Source organism: Mustela putorius, unplaced genomic scaffold, assembly GCF_011764305.1.
Source record: "Mustela putorius furo isolate JIRA1106 unplaced genomic scaffold, ASM1176430v1.1 tig00003834_pilon_pilon_pilon, whole genome shotgun sequence".
Lineage (NCBI taxonomy): Eukaryota > Metazoa > Chordata > Mammalia > Carnivora > Mustelidae > Mustela > Mustela putorius.
This window is the reverse complement of record NW_025421987.1, coordinates 118,664,739-118,685,471: the sequence shown is the minus strand read 5'-3', so window position 1 is coordinate 118,685,471 and position 20,733 is coordinate 118,664,739. Positions and strand designations below refer to the sequence as shown.

Sequence of the window (20,733 nt, the reverse complement as noted above, 5' to 3'; positions counted from 1 at the left end):
ACTATAGACTTGTATTGACACCAACTACATGACTTTTCTCAATAGCCTATGGGAATGTTTAAGTGGGTTGATCCAAGATAACTTGGGACTTGGAATGAGCAATGACAAACTTTTAAAGCCAACCCCATTTTTTCTCCTGAGGTGGCTAGTGGATTCATAAAGGTCACAAAGACCATGGATAAAGTATTTAAGATTCTAATCAAAGCCAATTTTAATTTTTTATCCTCACACTTCAAAGGTTATCTGAGGGCCACCAGTTTCCCAATTCTAGCACTAATTACTGGCTTACATTATCTTAGTCTTCTCATTTACCTAATGTTCAATTTCCATCAGTTTTCATAGAGACCATTAACTAACCGCTTTACAGGAAATTCAGGATTCCACAGATCCTATGGAGTTATGGGATACAACCAGGAGCCTCCACATTTTATGTTAACTTCAACAGTCCTGTGGAGACCAAGGCAATTTTGCTTTGGTTAAGCAGGATGTATTTTCATTTTTAAGAAAACCTTCCTGTAACAGGTAGGTTTATTCAATTCTCTTAAAAAATTGGTGGGATTCTTTTTAAGTATCCTTTCCAAAGCAACAGTTACATAGTTGGAATATTGGATTCAGTATAAAAAATGTAGTTCCTAGTTAATGCTGTTTGCGTATGATCATGATTAAAGATTAGGATAGTCTTCACATTTCCAAGTTAGATCCAGTTTTAAAAGCTTCTTCTTCCCAAACCCCTAATAACAGCCATTTGAGAGTAAACCAAAGCATTACATCACCCCAATGAAGCTGTAGGTTTCATTACATGCACCAACAAATCTACATGGCTAGCTTATGCATTCCACTTTTACAGAATTTATTTTATACCTATTATACCAAACAGTATTTTAAACACTGACATATAAACTCCCTAATAAGATAAAGCAAAGACAAAAGTGTTTATCTTATTAGAAACAAGATACACCATCACTTAGTCTTCAAACATTATTGCACTTTAACGTTCATAATGTGACAATGCATTCATGGAACAATCTGCAGACAACTAAATTTAACAGACAAATTAAAGAACACTTTTAAGCAGACATGACTGTCCTAAATTGTTTATTAGGTAAGAATTTTACAAACATTACTTTGATTAGCGGTAACGGTGGAGCTGGAGAGTATTGCGTCTTCTCCATGCCGCACGGCGAGAACCACCAATAGTGTGGTGGAACTTGTGACCCTTTCCAAGGCCACGGCTCTTTCGGCCTGCAGATGTCAGCCCTCGCATCTCCCTGTGCTTGTGGACTGGTTTGGTGATCCACTGGGTATCAGGATTTCTTCTGATAGCTTTATGGAATGGATCAATGAGGATAACCTCAAAGAATTTGTATGTGGAATCTTCCCCAACCCAGTAAGAATTCAAGACTCTTAGAGCCCCGCAGTGACGTCCAGCTCGCTCCTGTAATAGGAAAAAAAGGCTCAAGGTCAGCCTGTTTCCCACAGTAGGAAATTAAGGAAAATCCCCTTTAGTTTACCATACCAGACAAGAAACTCACTAGGGCTGTTCACTTAGCTACCTGAAGATTTGCTAAGCATCTTCCCAGAGGCTAGGACCCCAAATATGAGTAAGACTTACTACAATAAACACATGAAACATTCTTATTTGAAACCACTGCCTATTATCACCCTCTCCTTGACCAAGGCACAAATGTTAGTAATATCTAACAAAATTTAGGAACCTAGTCCTTTTCTAAGACAACTGAGGGATCAGCGAAGTTTTCATACAAAATCTTAATGAGTGTATTATTTTAGGCTTTGCATGGTCACAATGGTCTCTTTAATATAAAATGTCTTTGTCTTTTCTTTTAAAAATAAAAAATTTTCAGTTTACAGAAGGCAACAAACCCTTGTTTATCAACCTCTCGGAGAGAGCACAGCTTCATTTACTAACCCAGAAAGACAACTTAAAACTGAACACCGGAAACTAGCCATATGAACAAATGCACAGCTTCTGTACACCTGGGGAGGTATGTTCTTCAAAACAAAGTTTACTTCCCTTCAAAAGCTTAGGTTCCAAGGCTCACACTAACCTTAAAACCCGTTCCATTACACACAAGCAAAGACACAATAACAAAGACTATGACTTCAACAGCAACACTTTACAAAGGTCCTCTAACTCTTCTCCACCATTTCCAGATGACTGATACAACTGCTGAAAAATCACTTACCTCTGCAACAGACTGAAGGCTTCGTGCAAACTTGAGCTGATTAACACCATGATGGACAGGCTTGCCGTAGGTAGCACCCTTAGGAACCGGGCGTTTGCGGCCACCACGACGCACACGAATCCGATATATGACATAACCTATACAAACACATTTACAGTGGTCTTATAAAAGCCAGACTGATGAAGACTCATTAACTTGCTACTAAATGCTGCAATGTCGAATGTATTTTGGGCTGTAAACCAAATACTACATACCTGAAGATAAAATAAATTACCACTTGAGACTTACTCTAAAAACACACATCCCACTGTTTTTCGAAGTACTTTGTGACCCAAGAAGACTAACTTCTCATTCCCACTCTACACGGAGATATTGGAGCCATAGTATCTCGTATAAATACCAGTCTTCCAGCATGTCCCCAGAAGACCATTTTATCCAAGGATCCAGAGACTACTCACCTTGCTTGGCCTTGTACCCCAGCCTGCGCGCTTTATCGGGCCGGGTTGGGCGGGGGGCCCTGTGGAGCGCAGAGAGCTGGCGGTACTGCCAGCAGCGCACCCTGAGAAGAAAGCGCATTACATCGGACTGCTTCTTCCTCCATAGCTCCTGGATGTACTTGTAAGCGCCCATCTTGGCCTAGCTTTGAGCTAAAAAAAACCATGATGCATTTAAAATATGAGACGATCGCGTCCGTCCATCTTAGTTCCCCACCAGGCACAAGAAAACCACTGAGGCTGAAAACGGCTCTCCATGAGCTGCAGGAATAGCTGCGCCCTAGGAAAACAGCTGTCACCTCTGCGACCCTAGCGCGGAGCAGCGCCAAGAAGGGTCTCGGTACATTTTTGATGAATGAATGGCACCAGACCTGAGCACTGAGGAGGGCCGCTGAATGCGGCAGTCGGTGTCCCCTAGGGCCTGGCCTGCAAAGAAACCTCGCCGATACCATAGGTTAAGGTGCTGCGGCCGTTATCCCCGAAGGATGTCTCGAGGAAAATCCACTACTGCACTCAATCCACAGGCCTCGCTTTAGGACCCTCTAGGCCCGGCCTTCCTTTCCTCAGCCCCATGCTTCCTTTTCATTCACGTTACAGGGCCCGCTCGAATTCGCGCCGCCATCACATCACCACCCCAGCCCGCCTCGGGAGCCGCCTCTCCAAGCCCGCGCAGCCCCGCATCCCGATCGAACTCGCGCCGCACAGGACACAGAAGGAGCTCCAAGGACGCAGGGTCCCTGAGTCTGGATGGCTGAAGCGAACGGAGATGAGCGGCGGATGCAACACCGAATAGCAGCAACCCAGCCTACCTGATGGCTGCCGCCCGACGGAAAGGAAAGAGCCTTTCTCCCACAATCCTTTTTGGGCTCCTCCCCCTCAGCGGCGAGCCTCTTTCCGGTGGAAAGCTTCAGGTCTCACGGCCTCATGGGACATGTAGTTCCGGCAGCGAGCCTGGTGGGCGGAGTTCGGCCCGGATTGGACGCAGCCTCCCTTATTATCCCACCCCTCTGGTCCTTAGGATTTGAGTTTAAGACGCAGGGGCTGCTCAAAGAGCGAGAGTCCTTGGTTAGGCCTCGACTGGCCGGCGTCCGCATCGGTCTTGTAGGGGAGGAGGCAAGTTGGGGGCGGGGCTCACGTGGCCGAAGCCGGTCGTGGAGCCACTCTGCCGAAGCACCGCGTCTTTGGAGCCTGTGGAGGTGTTAAGGTTTGTGTCTTGAGGTACAGAGAAGAGCTTAACGCGCCGCAGGCTCCTCACCTGGGGAGTCGCGGCGGGTATCCCAGTGCGGCGCTATCTATCCCCCTTATCCCACTAGCTGCACCCCAGCAAGCCAGATAACACGCTGGTGCTGTCAGGGCTTCACGGGTGGGGGCGCGCGCCCCGCCTTCGGGCTTCAGCCTCTGCAGGCCCGGGTTCCGGGGGATTTTACCCTCAAGTAGGGTCGGAGGGTGGGGAACTGGGGGGGGTTAGGGAGGGGTGCGCGGGTGGCTCGGCGCCTTTCCATTTTCGTGCCTTTCCTGCCGACTTGGTCCCAGATTTGCTACGTCAGAACCAGTTTTTTGTTTTTTTTTTTTTAAGAAAGGCAAAATATTTTTATGCCAAGACCTGGTTTGCAGGTGCGAGTGTTTGAGGGAAGAAATGCCGAGAAAATGCTGGCGTTTTGGGTTGAGTTATTTTATTGAGAAACATTTAACCAGTTTTTTGCGTCTCCAGAATATTTTCATTTTTGATGCAGTCATGTAGTTTACCTTCTAACTTATTAGCGGGGTTTTCCCTTTTTTTCCCCCTATTTTCCTTTTTTTTTTTTTTTTTTTTTTAATTGTAGCTTTACCATTGCAGGAATCCTCACATGGTTCATTGATTTATTCAGCAAATATTTATGAAATGCCTAATACGTGCCAGATAGTGTCCCAGCTGCTGGGGGATGCAGCAATAGTGAACGCAGAAATTCTAGCTTTCTTGGAAATGGGCAATAAACATAAATAAGATACATATTATGTTCGGCAAAAAGTACTAATGACAAACGTTAAGGGGAGAGAAAGGAGAGTGTTGGCGTGGGGGTGGGGTCAGAATTTTGGATGAAATATTCGGGATTAGTCTTCCTGAGAAATAACGTTTGAGAAAAATCCGGAAGGATGTGAACCTTGGAGATTTGGGCTGATTTCAGTCAAAAGGAAAATTGCCAAGGCTGTAGTATGCCTTGATTCAAACAGAAACACCAAGGAGGCAGTGTGGCAGGAATGAACCGTAAGGGAAACTAGCAGATAACATGAGAGCGATGGAGGTTCTTAGGTTTTCACACTGCCTGAGATCAGAAACTATTGGAAGATTTTAAGCAGAAGGGTGACTTCTTGTGACTTACATTTTTAAAGGATTATTGGGATTGCAGTTTTGACCCTAAAAGAAGGGAAAATGTTGAAGCAGAGAGACTAGGAAGTTGTATTAGTTTCTTTTTGCTAATGACAGCAAACTTAATATATCACAAATATGTTGTCTTACACCGGTCAGAAATCTCTAGGCTAAAATCAGATTGCTGTGTTCCTTTTAGAGAAGCTAGGGGAGAATCCATTTGCTTGCTTTTTCCACCCTTTTTTTTTTTTTTTTAAAGATTTTACTTATTTATATGAGAGGAGGGGGGTAGGCACCAGTGCACGGAGAAGAGCAGAGGGAGAGAGACAAGCCAATTCCACATAGGAGGGCAAAGTGGGTTGAGGGGCCAGTCCAATGATCCTGAGACCATGACCCTAGCCAAAACCAAGAGTGAGATGCTCAACCAACGGAACCACCCAGGTGCCCCTGCTATTCCCAGCCTTTAGAGGCCACCAGCATTCTTTGGCTTCTGACCCCTTCGTTCATTTTCAAAGCCAGCAGTATAGCGTCTTTGTACTCTCTGTTTCTCTTTCTGACACACTTCTCTCCTTATAAAGATACATGTGATTACACTGGGTCTACCCAGATAGTCCAGTATAGTCTCCCCATTTCAAGCGTCATAATTTAATCACAGCTGCAAAGTTCCTGGTACTTTGTAAAATAAAATACTCACAGGTTTTGGGGATTATCACATAGACATCCTTAAGAGACCAGGTGAGAGAAGTTGGTTCCTCTGATCACTTCATTAGTTGACCTGGTAAGTAAGTGGTCCAGTCCTGGATGTGTTCCAAAGGTGGTGGCTTTACTGGTGGATCAGATGTGGGGTATAAAAAGAAAAATGAGTCAATGATTGGCTATAAAAAATTAATTAATTAAAAAAATAAAGGGATGCCTGGCTGGCTCAGTCAGTAGAGCATATGACTTTTTCTTTTTTTAAGGCTTTATTTATTTATTTGACAGTGAGATCACAAGTAAGCAGAGAGGCATGCAGGAGGGGCGGGGAGCAGGCTCCCTGCTGAACAGAGAGCCCAATTCGGGGCTCCATCCCAGGACCCTGGGATCATGACCTGAGCCGAAGGCAGAGGCTTAACCCACTGAGCCACCCAGGTGCCTCTAGAGCATGTGACTCTTGATCTCAGGGTCGAGTTTGAACCACATGTTGGGCATAGAGATTACTTTTAAAAAATGACTACAAAGTTGGATGAATCATTTGGAAAGGAGTTCTGGCAATGCAAATAATTTCTGCTAATTCCTTAATTAGTTTTTGCCGTTTTGTTTCTTCATTTGCAGTTTGTAGTTTCTTAGTAGTTTTGTAAGATTTGGATTGGTATTTTCAATGGACTCTGAGATTGCTGAGGGCGGGTATCATTTCTGGTTTTGCCCCCCTAGTTTTGTCCCTCATGAGTGGCATTATGGTAAGACCTCAGTGAATATTTAATGAATAAAAGAATGGTAAGCTAGAATCTGCTCATTATATTTTATAATGTGCAGTATTGTTTACAAAACCTTTTAAATGTATGTTTATGTAAAATTATTCATATATGGATAAGTGTTGCGCACAGTACCTGCTGTTTGCATAAATACACAGTGTAAAAGTTTTCTCCATGCGAGGCTTCATAATATGATTATAACATCTCTCTGTGATGTTAAATGTTTCAGTATTAATATTGTTTTAGTAGCATAAAAAAAAGTTGTGTTTAACTTATAAAAGTAGAATGATTTCCTTAGAAAAACAGAAGTACTGGCAGTTTCGAGCAGCTGTTTCTGATAGCTCGTTAAAGGGGTTATTGACCAAGCATAGTGTTTTCCACAGGAATGGATCAAGTCATGTTTTTATTCTCTAGAAACATTATTGATTAGCCTGGAAAGCAAAGCAATATGCAGTTAAGACTGCATTGGATTTTGCCTGTTAAGGCTGTTCTCTCAAGTCATTTATATCAGATGAGGATTAATAGGTCACAGATTGAATTTTATTGTTCAGCAGTTACTTAGGATAGGGACTGTACTAAGTAGTTCTAACTAGTGCTTTACAGTAAGCACTAACTGGAGTGCCTGGGTGGCTCAGTCAGTTAAGTGTCTAACTCTTCAGCCCAGATCTTGATCTCAGGGTTATGAGTTCAAGTCCTGCATTGGGCTCAAAGCTGAGTGTGGAGGCTACTAAAAAACATTAGATACTATTAAAAACAATTAACTTTCATTAGCAGGTTGTTAACCTTCAGCTTTAGGTAATTTTGTTTCCCACTTGACAACGACTTAGAACCTAGAGTGTTTCAGCTGTATTTTGATTAATCATATTTATCCTTTCATCTTTGTTTTGTTTTTAATGGTATAAAATATTTAACATGGGTTATTCTGTTTTATCTTGCTTCTTTCCTTATGAAATACCTTAAAATCCTTACCAGTGTTTGAGTACCCTCTGTTCAATTATTTTTACTGTTTGCCTTTGATGGAGATTCTCTGATAGACTAAAATAACTCCCCCAGTTTATTTATACACACACATACACTAAAAGTAGTGTGTATCTTTAACACACTTCATCTGCTAATCCTATTAGCAGTGAGTGATCAAAGTGTAATTGTAGTATGCCACTTTTAGTTATTTATATAGTTTTTAAAGATCTTATTTATTTATTTGACAGAGAAAGACAGCAAGAGAGGGAACATAAGCAGTGGGAGTGGGAGATGGAGAAGTAGGCTTCCCGAGGAGCAGGGAGCCTAGTGCGGGCTCAATCCCAGGACCCTGGGACCATGACCCAGGTTGAAGGCAGACACTTAACGACTGAGCCACCTAGGCGCTGCAGTAGTATGCCACTTTTAAAGCAAGTATATTAAGACCACTTCCTAAGAGTGGAGTATTCGATTGGGATTTCTCAGGATTCTGTTGGTTTCAGCATTTTCCCAGTTTGCTGGAGTCCCCAGAACTCATATTTGCCTCTCTTTTATGGGGAGTCTATTGCTGTTAATAATTGGGTTGTTTTTTCCTTTTAACTATCTAGTTCACTTAACTGCAGCATGTACCTGCCCTTTTAAAGCACTTGTGTTTGTTTGAAGATTGATATGACATGTGAAAGGGCCATTTTCTTATTGAACAGGAAAAGAAGAGAAGGTAAGGTATTTAGAAATTCTGCAGGGACTAAGACATTTTCAGGGGATGGGAAATAACAATAAAAAAATTAGAATTTCGATTCCAGTAGCAACCTTTTCTGACAACGGAATTGCTCTATGCTGCCATCATTTTTCTTATCTGACAGATTTCTTTTTTATCCTTTTGGTTGGTGGCATGGTTAAGTGGCAACTTCCTTTAAATTTTAACTATTATCATTAAAAACGCTTTGAAAGAAAGATTCAATGATATCATAAACTTATAGGAGATCACAAAATGCAAAAGGAGTAGAATCCTACAATCAATGAGATGACATTAGATTAATCATAAATTCAGGTGTAGAAAACCTTTTAAAATAGTCCATAGCTGCTGACATAGGAGATATCATACCATAGATGATCAGTGTGTCACAGAGCTCTCCTCTTACAAATAAAGGCTGAGAATTTTTCTATTGCAGTTATGTTGAAAATATATTTTTAAAAATGGTGCCTGGCTGGATCAGTTGGTAGAGTATGCAACTCTTAATCTCGGGGTCATGAGTTTGAGTCCCACATTAGGCATAGAGATGACTTTAAATATTTAAAAAGTAAATATAATATATATGTATTTGTGTGTGTGTGTGTGTGTGTGTGTGTATAGGCTCCCCGCTGAGCAGAGAGCCTGATGTGGGACTCGATCTCAGGACCCTGAGCAAATGTATGTCCCTTAAGAGAAGTAGTTCTCATAGAAATAAGTGATAAGTATTCTTGGGACTATTTGGAAGGACCCCAGGCATGCCACCAGAAAATAATGGCTACATTGCATTAAGTGATGATTATTTCTCTACTGGTAAAATGTACTGTACTCCTCTGGCAATGAGTGCTGTGTTACTACTGTGCTGCAATAATGGTAGCAATAAAATTTTTCCTGTCAGCAGGTTGGTGTTGTGGCTAATTTGGGTTATAAAAATTACAGACTTTTGGGGGCACCTGGGTGGTTCAGTCAGTTAAGCATCTGCCATTAGCTCAGGTCATGATCATAGGGTCCAGGGATTCAGCCCCCCATCAGGCTCCCTGCTCAGCGGGGAATCTGCTTCTGCCTTTTCCTCTGCCTGCCGCTCCCCCTGCTTGTTCTCTCTCTCTCTTTCTGTCAAATAAGTAAAATCTTTTTTTTTTTTTTAAGACTTTATTTATTTGACAGAGAGATCACAAGTAGGCAGAGAGGCAGGCAGAGAGAGAGGGCGAAGAAGGCCCCCCACCTAGCAGAGAGCCAGATGTAGGGCTCGATCGCAGGACTCTGAGATCATGACCTAATCCGAAGGCAGAGGCTTAACCTACTGAGCCACCCAGGCACCCAATAAATAAAATCTTAAAAAAAAAAAAAAAAAAAAAAGCATGACTCAAAAAGAAGCATGAAGAAGAGAGCCTAGTTTTTCACTCTCCTGAGAAAAGACGGATGGCATTAATAGCATTAATGTTTCTCTAAAAAATCATGTCCATTCTCTATCCAAATTTTTGTCTTCATGCCTCCTTAAATTTTTGTTTGAATGTTGGGCTTTTTCCAGGTAAATATTGATGAGCAGGCAGTGTTTTTCAAGGATTTGTTTCATCTAGGATTTGATTTAGATTTCTGTAGACTTAGTGTTGAAATAGTCTTTGAAGAAAATGTGTGTTTTTTTTAAAAGAAACATATATTTGTATCTACATGTATTCTTGTGCTTATCTAGATTACCTCTGCAAAAATGTGTAAGAAACTGGTAACACTGATTGCTCTAAAGGAGCAAATGGCAGACTGGGAATGGGTTTGGAAGGCTATGCCTTATTGTATATATCCTTTTTTATTTTTGGCATTTCCCCTTGCATATGTATGACTTATTTAAACATAGAAAAAAGGAAACACGGTTGATTCAAACAGTATACAGTTTCACAGATCTTTTATTCTTTTCACAGTGGCATATCCTGAGAGAAGATGGGAAAGGGCTGCAAGGTTGTGGTCTGTGGCTTGTTATCTGTGGGGAAAACGGCAATTTTGGAGCAGCTTCTTTATGGGAATCATACTATTGGTAAGATTATTTTTTTCTAGTTTCTCTGTAGGTTCTGGGAACTGTTCAGGGTCTTTTGTTGGCCATGCTAACCTAAAGATGGGTAATGGTATCAAAAATGAGGCATAATCCATAAGGACTAATGGGTTGAAGTCAACAGAAACTGAAAAGCAGGGGAAGTAGGGGAGAGAAAAAAAATAATATTTGTTATGGAAATTCAGGAGTATTTGCTGTAAGTTACAACAGGTAAGAAAACAAATGTGTATGTGTATATGTAGTTTCCCGTGTATTTACATAATAAATAGTGGCGTTGGAGTCATAGAATCACTGACCTAAGAATACACTGAACAGTGATCTATTATTCAAGTTTCAAACAGGACTTTCCAGTTCTGCTATAAAAGTTTGAAAAATGGAAGAAACTCTTATTTGCTAATATGACCTAATTTTGTGAATGGATTATCACATTCATTTTTCCATTCATTGAGTTAAATAATCAGTAAATACTTGCAGTATGATACAGGCTGTAATGAGACCTTTTGAAAGTGCAGAATTGAAGTAGACCATATCTCTGTCTTTTTAAGGAGATCATCGTTTAGTAAGGAATATAGACATTACAGGTTAGAATGAAATGAGGTTTGTTAGATAAGTGGAACCATGGATCTTCAAAGTATTTATCTCTAGCAAGTAGCTCAGAGCACATTTCTTTTATTGACCCATCTTGATGGGTCTTGATGATCTTTTATTGACCCGTCTTCTCTTCCAGCTTCCCAAAATAATAGTTAACAATTTTGGTTAAATCCATATTTGGTTTTTATTATGATGCCAGTGCCTGCAGTTCTCAAACTTTTGAGAATTTTTGGTTTCAGAATCCCCCTGTCACAAACACTGCACTATGGTTTCTCTGCACCCCCCCTTTTTTTCTCTTTTAGAGACGGGGAAAGGGGCAAAGGGAGAGGGAGAGACAAAATCTTAAGCAGGTTCCAGGTGGTGCTCCATCTCGCAACTCTAGGATCATGACCCGAGCCAAAAATCAGGAGTCAGATGCTTAACTGACTGAGCCACCCAGAGCCCCCACACTATTGATTCTTAATTTTTTTTTTACCTCCCAATTCTAATTTATGCCTGTGCAAAAATAAATTATGTCCAGAGGATAAAATCTCTTTATCTTCTTAAAATTCCAAACAGGTTTTGTTTATGTAGGCTTTATCATTCAATATTTTTACTGTGTTAGAAGTTAAAACTGAGGAATTTTTAAAAATACTCATTTATTGCTTAAAATAATAAACCTGTTATATGCTAAGATAACATTTTTATGAAAAGTAATTATATTTTCAAAAAAGTGAGAGAATGAGCATTGATTTACATTTTAAAAAATCTAATGTTCAGCTTACTATAAGGCAGCCGGATTATCATATCTACTTGCTTTTGTATTTAATCAGTTGTGGTATATTTTTTTTAGTTGAAATATATGAAGAAAACCTGCCTCACACAGATAAATCATTGGAAGAAGTAGGAGTATGTTATAGCCTTTCCAGATAATTGTCGGTATTCTTTGCTATTTCACTAAAACTCAACAAGTGATGTTTACTTAAAGCTTATTGGAAACCACGTTAGTAAACTTTTCCTACTCTATTGATCTATCTTGAACTATAAATGGCATTTTTACCCAGTACTGGTTTTTAAACATCATGAATTGGTCATTTGAAAAAATACTGGCTCACTGAGATAAGCAGATCTTCCAAATAATATTTATTAATGTCATCACCAATCTTACCAGTATTAAGAAGCTATAAAGTTCGTGGTGATGGGTACAATTCTTATTTTCACTCAGAAGCTCAAATTTTATCATTGACAACAAATATTGCCAGTTATATTTCTCAAAAATGATAAGCTCCCCTTATTCATTTTTAGAAAACATCTATCAAATACCCCAAATAACATAGTTTTCCTGTCCTTTAAAAAAAAAAATTGGCTAGTTCAATCTGCAACTCAAACACAAGAGCTTTTCCTCCAATTACCACAATTCATCATGCAGAATACTTTATGCATTAATGACACAGAATATTTTAAAATGTAAATGTGTATACTCAAGATTTGAGATTTAATAAAATATGTAAATTTTTACTGATTTGTCAAGGACATTCTTTTTTTTTTTTAAGATTTTATTTATTTATTTGACAGAGAGAGAGATCACAAATAGGCAGAGAGGCATGCAGAGAGAGGGGGAAGCAGGCTCCCCGCTGAGCAGAGAGCCTGATGTGGGACTCGATCTCAGGACCCTGAGATCATGACCTGAGCCAAAGGCAGAGGCTTAACCTATTGAGCCACCCAGGTGCCCCTGTCAAGAACATTCTTATGTTGGCTTTTTCCCCCCCAAATGGCAAGTATGAGGTGGTGAAGAATGCTACTGCTAATAAATACAGTTGGTACTCTGCCTTGATTTGTCCTAATGCACCAGCAGATTTACCCACCATTGTTTTCACACCATCAGTGCAAATGTCAACACAGTGGAAAAGACAGAGGTCTTTGATCATTATGAAAATATTTTGGTGCACATGGATTCCCTGAAAGGAGACACTGAGGGATCTTTAGACCACACTTTAAAAACTGCTGGTGCATGTAAATTTTCTCAGTGATCAATAGTTTGTACTATGATTGTTTCTTTTCTTTATTTTTATTTATCTGGAGGCTAATATTTGCTTTGTCATCTCTTTAGTTTTATTCTTTTGCTAATTCTTCCACATGTACACATGGTTCTCAGTTTTTACAAAGTCAGCTACATCAAATACCTCCACCTTTGGAGATTATCCTTCCAGGAGTTAGTGATTCTCTTATGTTAGCTTATTACACAGCTATCACTGTGGAACTTTTCTTTACCTTTCTTCCTGGGTTTGAGTTACTGTTTGTTTTTTGTTGTTGTTTGTTTGTTTGTTTTCCTTTTTTAAAAATTTATTTAGGGACACCTGGGTAGCTCAGTCAGTTAAATATCTGCCTTCGGCTCGTGTCATGATCCCAGGATCCTGGGATGAGTCCTGCATTGGGCTCCTTGCTCAGCAGGGAGCCTGCTTCTCCCTCTGCCTGCTGCTCCCCCAGCCTGGCATTCCCCCCTGTTTGTATTCTTGTTCTCTCTCTCTCTCTCTCTTTTTCTCTGGCAAATAAAATCCTTAAAAATATATATTTATTTATTTTTTAAAAAGATTTATTTATACGAGGGGAAAGGGCAGAAGGAGAGGGAGAGAGAGAATCCCAAGCAGACTGCACTGAGCGTGGAGCCTGCCATGGGGCTGGATCCTGCAACCCTGAGAATATGAACTGAGCCCAAACCAAGAGTCAGCTGCTTAACCAGCTAAGCCATCCAGGAACCCCTGAGTCCTGTGTCTTAGATCTCTTATCTTTTTTGGGTTTACACCCTCTTGGTGGAACATATCTTACAGGACTTTTTGTCAGTTGAAGAGGTTGTACAGGAGTGGAGCATCAAGGTGATGACAGTTGTTAAAGTGCCCTCTATGCCTGCTACTACTTTGGTACTATTTTGGTACTACTATGCCAGTAGTAATCCTGGAGCTTCTGAATAGTGGTATTTTCTATTTTTCCTGTGATTTCTTGTACCTCTGTGTTAGGGTGTGTTTTCTGGATCTGAAGTCTTCATCTCTCTATGAGTATGTGATAATTTTGATGGAGGGCTTACTCAGATAGTTACCTGAAGAAATGTGCATGACACATTTTTTTTGAGCCATCATATATTTTTTTTAATCTATTTATTTGACAGACTGAGATCACAAGCAGGTAGAGAGGCAGGCAGAGAGGTGGAGGGGAAAGCAGGCTCCCTGCTGAGCAGAGAGCCCAACGCAGGGCTTGATCCCAAGACCCCGGGATCATGACCTGAGCCAAAGGCAGAGGCTTTAACCCACTGAGCCACCCAGGCACCCCAGCCTTCATGTTTGAAAATGTCTCTTACTCTCAAAATTAGAATTTTGAAGGGTATAGAATTCTAGATTGAGAATAATTTCCTTTCAGAATTTTGCAAGCATTGCTCCATTATCATCTTTTCTTTTTTTATTATAAAATTCATCAAATTCATCAACATAGAAAAGTGCATAAAACATATTAATGGCTTAATGAATAATTATAAAACAATCCTTTGTGTAATCTCCATACAGGTCAAAAAGTAGAATAGAAAGCACTCCAGTAGCTGCCATATTTCTCTCTCCAATCACAACTCAGCCTTTCCCTTAACTTTTAGTTAATCATTTCCTTTTCTTTGTAGTTTTCCCATTTATATATGTATCACTAAATGATACAGTTTACTTTTGCCTGTTACTGATTTTATGTCAGTGGAATCATTCTGTATAAATTCTTCAGTTTCTGGCTTCTTTTGCTTAACATTATATTTGTTAGATATTGTATTGTTAGTACTGATCTGTATTGTTGAAGGTAGCTATGGTTTAATTTTCATAAGGGCTTGGGGCATCTGGGTGGCTCAGATGGTTGGGCGTCTACCTTCAGCTCAGGTCATGATCTCCAGGTCTTGGGATCGAGCCCCACATCGGGCTTCCAGTTCAGTGGGGAGTCTGGTTCTGCTTCTCCCCTTGTTCCTGCTCTATTTCACTGTCTCTCTCAAATGAATAAATAAAATACTTAAAAATTTTCTTTCATAAAAGCTTATGGTATTCTATTATATGAGTATACCTGAATTTATTACTTCTTTTTTTAATGTATTTTTTAATTAATTTTTAAAATTTTTTTATAAACATATAATGTATTTTTATCCCCAGGGGTACAGGTCTGTGAATCGCCAGATTTACATACTTCACAGCACTCACCATAGCACATACCCTCCCCAATGTCCATCATCCCACCCCCCCCTCCCGACCCCCCTCCCACCAGCAACCCTCAGTTTGTTTTGTGCGATTAAAAGTCACTTATGGTTTGTCTCCCTCCCGATCCCATCTTGTTTCATTTATTCTTTTCCTACCCCCCAAGCCCCCCACGTTTCATCTCCACTTCCTCATATCAGGGAGATCATATGATAGTTGTCCTTCTCTGATTGACTTATTTCGCTAAGCATAATACCCTCTAGTTCCATCCACGTTGTTAGCAAATGGCAAGATTTCATTTCTTTTACGGCTGCATAGTATTCCATTGTGTATGTATACCACATCTCCTTTATCCATTCATCTGTTGATGGACTTCTAGGTTCTTTCCGTAGTTTGGCTATTGTATCACTTCTCTTTTGATGAACATTTTGATTAATTCCAGTTTGGGCTATTAGAAATAATGAACAACCTTGTACATTTAGCCCAGCTATTATATGGACAATTTCTTTCTTTTTTTTTTTCTTTTTAAGATTTTATTTCTTTATTTGAGAGAGAGGTGGAGAGTGCATGCACAGGTGTGTGAGGTGGGTGGGGGGATGGGGCTCAAAGAGGAAGGGAGAGGGACAAGCAGATTCTGTGCTGAGTGTGTGCAGAGCTGAACCATGGGTTTGATCTTTCAACCCTGAGATCCTGACCAGAGCCGAAATCAAGAGTCAGCTGCGTAATGGCCTGAGCCACCCAGGCGCCCCATATGTGGACAATTTCTGGGTTATATATGTAGGAGTGAAATTGCTGGTTCAGAGAGGATGAGTTTTTTCAATTTTACCAGATTCTCTTTTTGCTTCCAGTGTTGCTTTTGAGAAGCCATTATGATTCTTGATGGTTTGGATGTGGAAGCTTTTGTAGGTTCTTTTCTTTGTCCTTAGTGTTCTGCAGTTTCACAGTGGTGTATCAAATTAGTTTTCATCTGTGATAGTGGGCACTCAGTGGGCTCTTTCAATATGGAAATGGATGTTCTTCAGTTCTGAATTGTTTTCTTGAGGCTTTCCCTCTTCTGTGTTCCTGTTCTCTTTCTGGAACTTTCTTTTGAGAGGACTAGTCCTCTAATTTTTGAATTTCATTTCTGTTTTTAATCTCTCACTATTTTGTTTCACTTTCTGAGTTTTTCTCATCTTTATATTCTAGCCCTTCTCTTGAGTTTTCATTTCTTAGTACCCTATTCTTACTTCATGGGTGCCCTATCTTATCCCTTCTAGTAAATATTTTGTAGTGTTTTGTTTTCTTTGCATAGTCTTTTCCCTTTAAGGTGCTTTTTTCTGATTTTTGGTCTCTTTTCCTCAACTATCTGGTAATCCTTGGTTATCTGTTCATAATTAGGAATGGGAAACTGAAAAGCTAATTGAAAGCTCTAAGAGTGAAATTAGGATTTATGACTTGGAGTTTCACCGTAAGGTGATCCAGTAGAGCATTTGTTGAAGGAACCCTGGATATTAGTATGTTTAGGAATTTTCCTTTTTCACTGGCCAGGTTCTTCTGCCTAAAGAGTAAGGACCTTGCTCCAACTTGAAACCTTCAGGAAAGGATTTGGCATTCTAGATGCCATTAAGAGCATTTATGATTCATGGGAACAGGTCAAAATGTCAACATTAATAGGAGTTGGAAGAAGTTGATTCCAGCCCTCATGGATGCTTTTGAGGGGCTCAAGACCAGTGGGGGAAGTAACTTCAGATGTGGGAGAATTAGCAAGAGAACTAGAATTAGAAGTGGAGCAAGCCTGAAGATGTGGCTGAATTGCTGCAATCTCATGATAAAACTTTAACAGATGAGAATTTGCTACTTATGAATGAGCAAAGAAAGTGGTTTCTTGAGATAGAATCTATTTCTGTGATAATGTTGTGAAGACTGTTGAAATAACAAAAAAGGATTCAGAGTATCACATAAACTGATCTAATAAAAGCAGCATCAAGGGGGTGTCTGGCTGGCTCAGTTGGAAGAGTGTGTGACTCTTGATCTGTGGGTTTGAGCCCCATATTGGGTATAGAGAGTACTAAAAAAATTAAATTTAAAAAAGGCAGCAAGGTATGAGGGGATTGACTCCAGTTTGTCTCTTCTTTTTAAGTAAGCTCTCTATGCCCAGTGTGGGAGCTTGAACTCATGGACCTGAGATCAAGAGCTGCATGCCCTACCAACTGAGCCAGCCAGGTGCCCCAGATTGACTCCCAGTTTTTGAAAGAAGTTCTGCTGTGGGTTAAAATGCTATCAAAGGGGCACCTGGGTGGCTCAGTGGTTAAGCCTCTGCCTTCGGCTCAGGTTATGATCTCGGGGTCCTGGGTCCAGGTTATGATCTCGGGCTCTCTGCTCAGTGGGGAGCCTGCTTCCCCCTCTCTCTGTCTCTGCTTGCCTCTCTGCCTACTTGTGATCTCTCTCTCTCTGTCAAATAAATAAATAAAATCTTTTAAAAATGCTATCAAAGCATCACATGCTACATAGAAATTCTTTGTGAAAGGAAGAGTCATTTGATGTACTAGGCTTCACTGTTGTCATATTTTAAGAAAGTGCCACAGCCACCCCAGCCTTTAGCTACCACCCCAGTCAGTCAGCAGGCGTCAACGTTGAGGACCCTTCAGCAACAAAAATATTACAACTCCCTGAAAATTCAAGTGATGGTTAGCACTTTTTAGCAATGAATTATTTTTAAATTAAGGTATGTACTTTTTTTAGACATAATGCTGTTGCACACTTAATAGACCAGCATGAAAGGGTGGTACACGCAAAGTGATCTCCAAAGGCCAGAGGAGCCATAAGACTGGAGAAAAAGGCCAAGTCAAGCTTGACAAAAAATGGTTTATTAAAGGGACTTGCAGACAGAGATGTGTCTTGAGTAGCTACAAGTTGATCTCTGCAACCCTACCCCCCATAAGACCTTTTATAGCCTTAGAGGCTGAGGAGGAAAGGCTGGGAGACCACCTGGGAAGAAATGTTTGAGAATCATAGTCCAATCTCCAGAGCTGATCAAGGACATTACGCCCTAAGGATCTAGTGAAGGGTATGGTTAAACAGAAGGAATATGGTGGGGGGTACTGTGCTTAAGAAAGCTGATCACAGAGTGGTCATCATGGCGGATTTGTCCAAGATGACGTTAGTTTGGTTCACACACTCCACCTCTCAAATCTGGCTCTCACAATCTCTCATGCCCACCTTTTCTGCAGTATTCCCTCAGCCATCAGAGAGTGGCACTTGTCAGTAGCTTCCTTTGCCAGACTGTGTTCAAGTTGAAGGCATAAACCACAGCAGTAATGTAGATAGCAACAGGAGAAGAGACCTATGAAAAGAGGAGCAAACCACATATCTAGCATGAATCTCATTGTAAACCATCCACATATGTCTATGTTCATTGCAGGAAAGGGTCTCCTTTATCAGAACATGAGAAGCAGCAGGCTGAGGATAAAAGAATAAATGTGTAGTAGGTACTTGTCTAGGGGAGATTCTCTCCCTCTGTTGAGATGTTGTTATTGCCTTTGCCCTTTGTCAGGAGCACAGAGGTAGCCTGTGGTGCACGAGTAGGTGGGACATACCAGGTATGTTGCCCTGTGGCCAAAGAGTCAGCCTGTACATGTAAAATTAAAAGTGGTACAAACAACCATGAAAGGCGACTTAAAGCCTTTCAGTATAGGTGCTTGTCCGGAATATGTATGTGTTGACTGTTTTCGGCCCCAACTCCAGCAGGAACAATGGGGACCTCCTTAGCTCTCTCGAGCATTTCTTACTGTGGCAAGAAATGGTCACCACAGATGGTCTCAGTTGAATTTAACAAGTGTATGGTTTCTGGCAAGACTTGTCTATCCATGCAGCCATGGCATCTGTAAGAGAGCTCTGAGTTGAGCTTTAAGAATGCCATTCTTCTTTTCAGTTAGCCTGGTGGCTTGAGGAGTATAGGGAAAATGAAACCACCAATGTACGTCCTCACATCATATCTAGTGTAATGTGTTTCAATATCACAGTCTATCTTTTGAGGATATCTGTATATGGCACTAAGTTGTTCTGGGCATTGATGGCAGCATTTTGATTGGCCCTTTTACAGGGAAGGATTTAGATGAGCCCTGGCTATAGCCACACAAGTTAGGGTGTTCTTTTTCCCTTGACTTATGGTTAGAGGGCTTATATAATCAGTTTGGCAATCTAAAAGCAGTTTGATTGCGTGATGTATGTATCTTGTGATGTGTGGAGCTTTCTAGTTCTCAAATGGGAGCAGATCAGTTACTGGTACTGCTAGGAAGTCAGTATAGTAAAGGGGCATGCCAGCTCCCCTCATTATGTTTCAGTCCCCCTTACATTGCAATGCCCACTGCTTATAAAAGCACACAGCCAGTTCTGAACTTTGCATGGAGGTAAGGGCCCTGCTTTTTGCTAAGGTGTCTGCCTCAGTATTCCCATAGTGTGAGACAGGCCTATGCACTGAGACATGGAAAACAGTATGGGAGGCAGCAGGGTCCTATATTCCATATATTCTTCCATAATTCTCCCCATAATGGTTTCTGTAAAACTTCCCAATCAGCCTGAGCCCATTGGGCCCTTATAGAAAGCCTAACTATCCATGCAGAGGGTAAGGGGTCAGAGTTCATGTATACCTACCATCTAGGCAGCTCTCAGTTCAGCCCATTGGCTGCTTTTATTATCTGCAATCTCAAACTGGACAGTATCAGTCTGGAGTAGGATTATTCCTGCAGTTTAGTGACTAGGATTCCTTCTAGGAGAGCCACCCATATACCAAGTATTTTCAGGAATAGGATATGTGCCTTTTACTTGTGAGGGGTTTCCATAGGAGGCTTTTGGGGGATGGCCATTAAAGGTTTCATATTCTTCTGGCTCCAAAATACCATGTAATTCAGCTCCCAGAGGACTGTTGGCAAGAACACTCTGTTGTGGGTAAGCATGCTATCTTTGCAATGTGGGGGCTTGTGTTAGGGCCAGTCTTATGAATATATAATCTAGCCACCCTGTTATAGGCAACCCAGTCTGGACGGTTACTGAAAGAGTGGCAGTTAGGGGCTCTACTTGTTGAAGGGCCTTATAGCCCCTATACTTACTTGTTCAGTAGGAAAATATTGGATCTTTGTTCCCTTCCAGAGTTGTGATCAGAAGTTCAACAGGGTTAACTTTCTGTGCTGTTCCTGCCAAAATGCCCAGCTTATCCCATTTGGCATTGTTGGTCACATCTAGGGTCATGAGGACACTAGGTAAAGGCATTCCTGGGCTTGTGCTTGAGTAACTAATAGCTTCATCAAAGCCAGCTTGATGTTCTTCCTGATGCCAGTCGGCTTCCTTTTTCACCAGATGGTAGAGAGGGTATAGGCAATGTGCTAAATTGGGCTAAAGGCCCTATAGTACCCCGGAGATCTAGGAACCCTTGCAATTGCTTAACTGTCTGAGGGATGGGAAACTGTTGGATCTTGTCAGTCACTGAGCCTTGTCAGTTAACCTAACCATGTAACCCCCAAAAACTTGACTACTGGCCCAGGGCCTTATACTTTTCTGTGGCTTGATGGCACATCCTTGCTTGTTCAGATGAGAGCAGAGACTGTTCAAGAAAAGACAATAACGGAAGTCTCCAAAGGTTAGCATCACATCATTGACATATGGTACCTTTTAACCATGAGTAGTGGTGGATATAAAGACAAGTCATGAGCAGGTCTACCATGACAGATAGTGGAGCTAGGCAAATATCTTT

The 20,733-nt window shown here is 41.0% G+C and overlaps 2 protein-coding genes across 2 annotated transcripts in view; one reads left to right on the top strand and one right to left on the bottom strand.

Moving 5' to 3' along the window:
• Nucleotides 1-1,078: 1,078 nt before the first annotated feature.
• On the bottom strand, nt 1,079-3,635 carry RPL15 (ribosomal protein L15). Its single transcript, XM_004754360.3, has 4 exons — nt 3,508-3,635; nt 2,663-2,851; nt 2,205-2,341; nt 1,079-1,435 (listed from the first exon to the last, which is right to left on the bottom strand). Exons 2-4 carry the CDS (start codon nt 2,832-2,834, stop codon nt 1,130-1,132), a joined length of 615 nt encoding a protein of 204 aa, XP_004754417.1. The 5' UTR covers nt 2,835-2,851; nt 3,508-3,635; the 3' UTR covers nt 1,079-1,129.
• A 76-nt stretch (nt 3,636-3,711) lies between these two features.
• NKIRAS1 (NFKB inhibitor interacting Ras like 1) overlaps nt 3,712-20,733 on the top strand; it is a 34,002-nt gene continuing 16,980 nt past the window's right edge. Inside the window, exons 1-2 of the mRNA XM_004754361.3 lie at nt 3,712-3,902; nt 10,097-10,209. Coding sequence (XP_004754418.2) covers nt 10,116-10,209 — 94 coding nt within the window. The 5' untranslated portion in view covers nt 3,712-3,902; nt 10,097-10,115. The remainder of the gene's footprint in view (nt 3,903-10,096; nt 10,210-20,733) is intronic.

Excerpts from the sequence above, each read along its gene's own strand:
- RPL15 (XM_004754360.3), bottom strand. The coding sequence starts at position 2,834 with ATGGGCGCTTACAAGTACATCCAGGAGCTATGGAGGAAGAAGCAGTCC. Across the intron at positions 2,342-2,662 it reads GGGGTACAAGGCCAAGCAAG|GTTATGTCATATATCGGATT; the intron begins GTGAGTAGTCTC and ends GTGTTTGTATAG. Across the intron at positions 1,436-2,204 it reads GCCTTCAGTCTGTTGCAGAG|GAGCGAGCTGGACGTCACTG; the intron begins GTAAGTGATTTT and ends TTCCTATTACAG.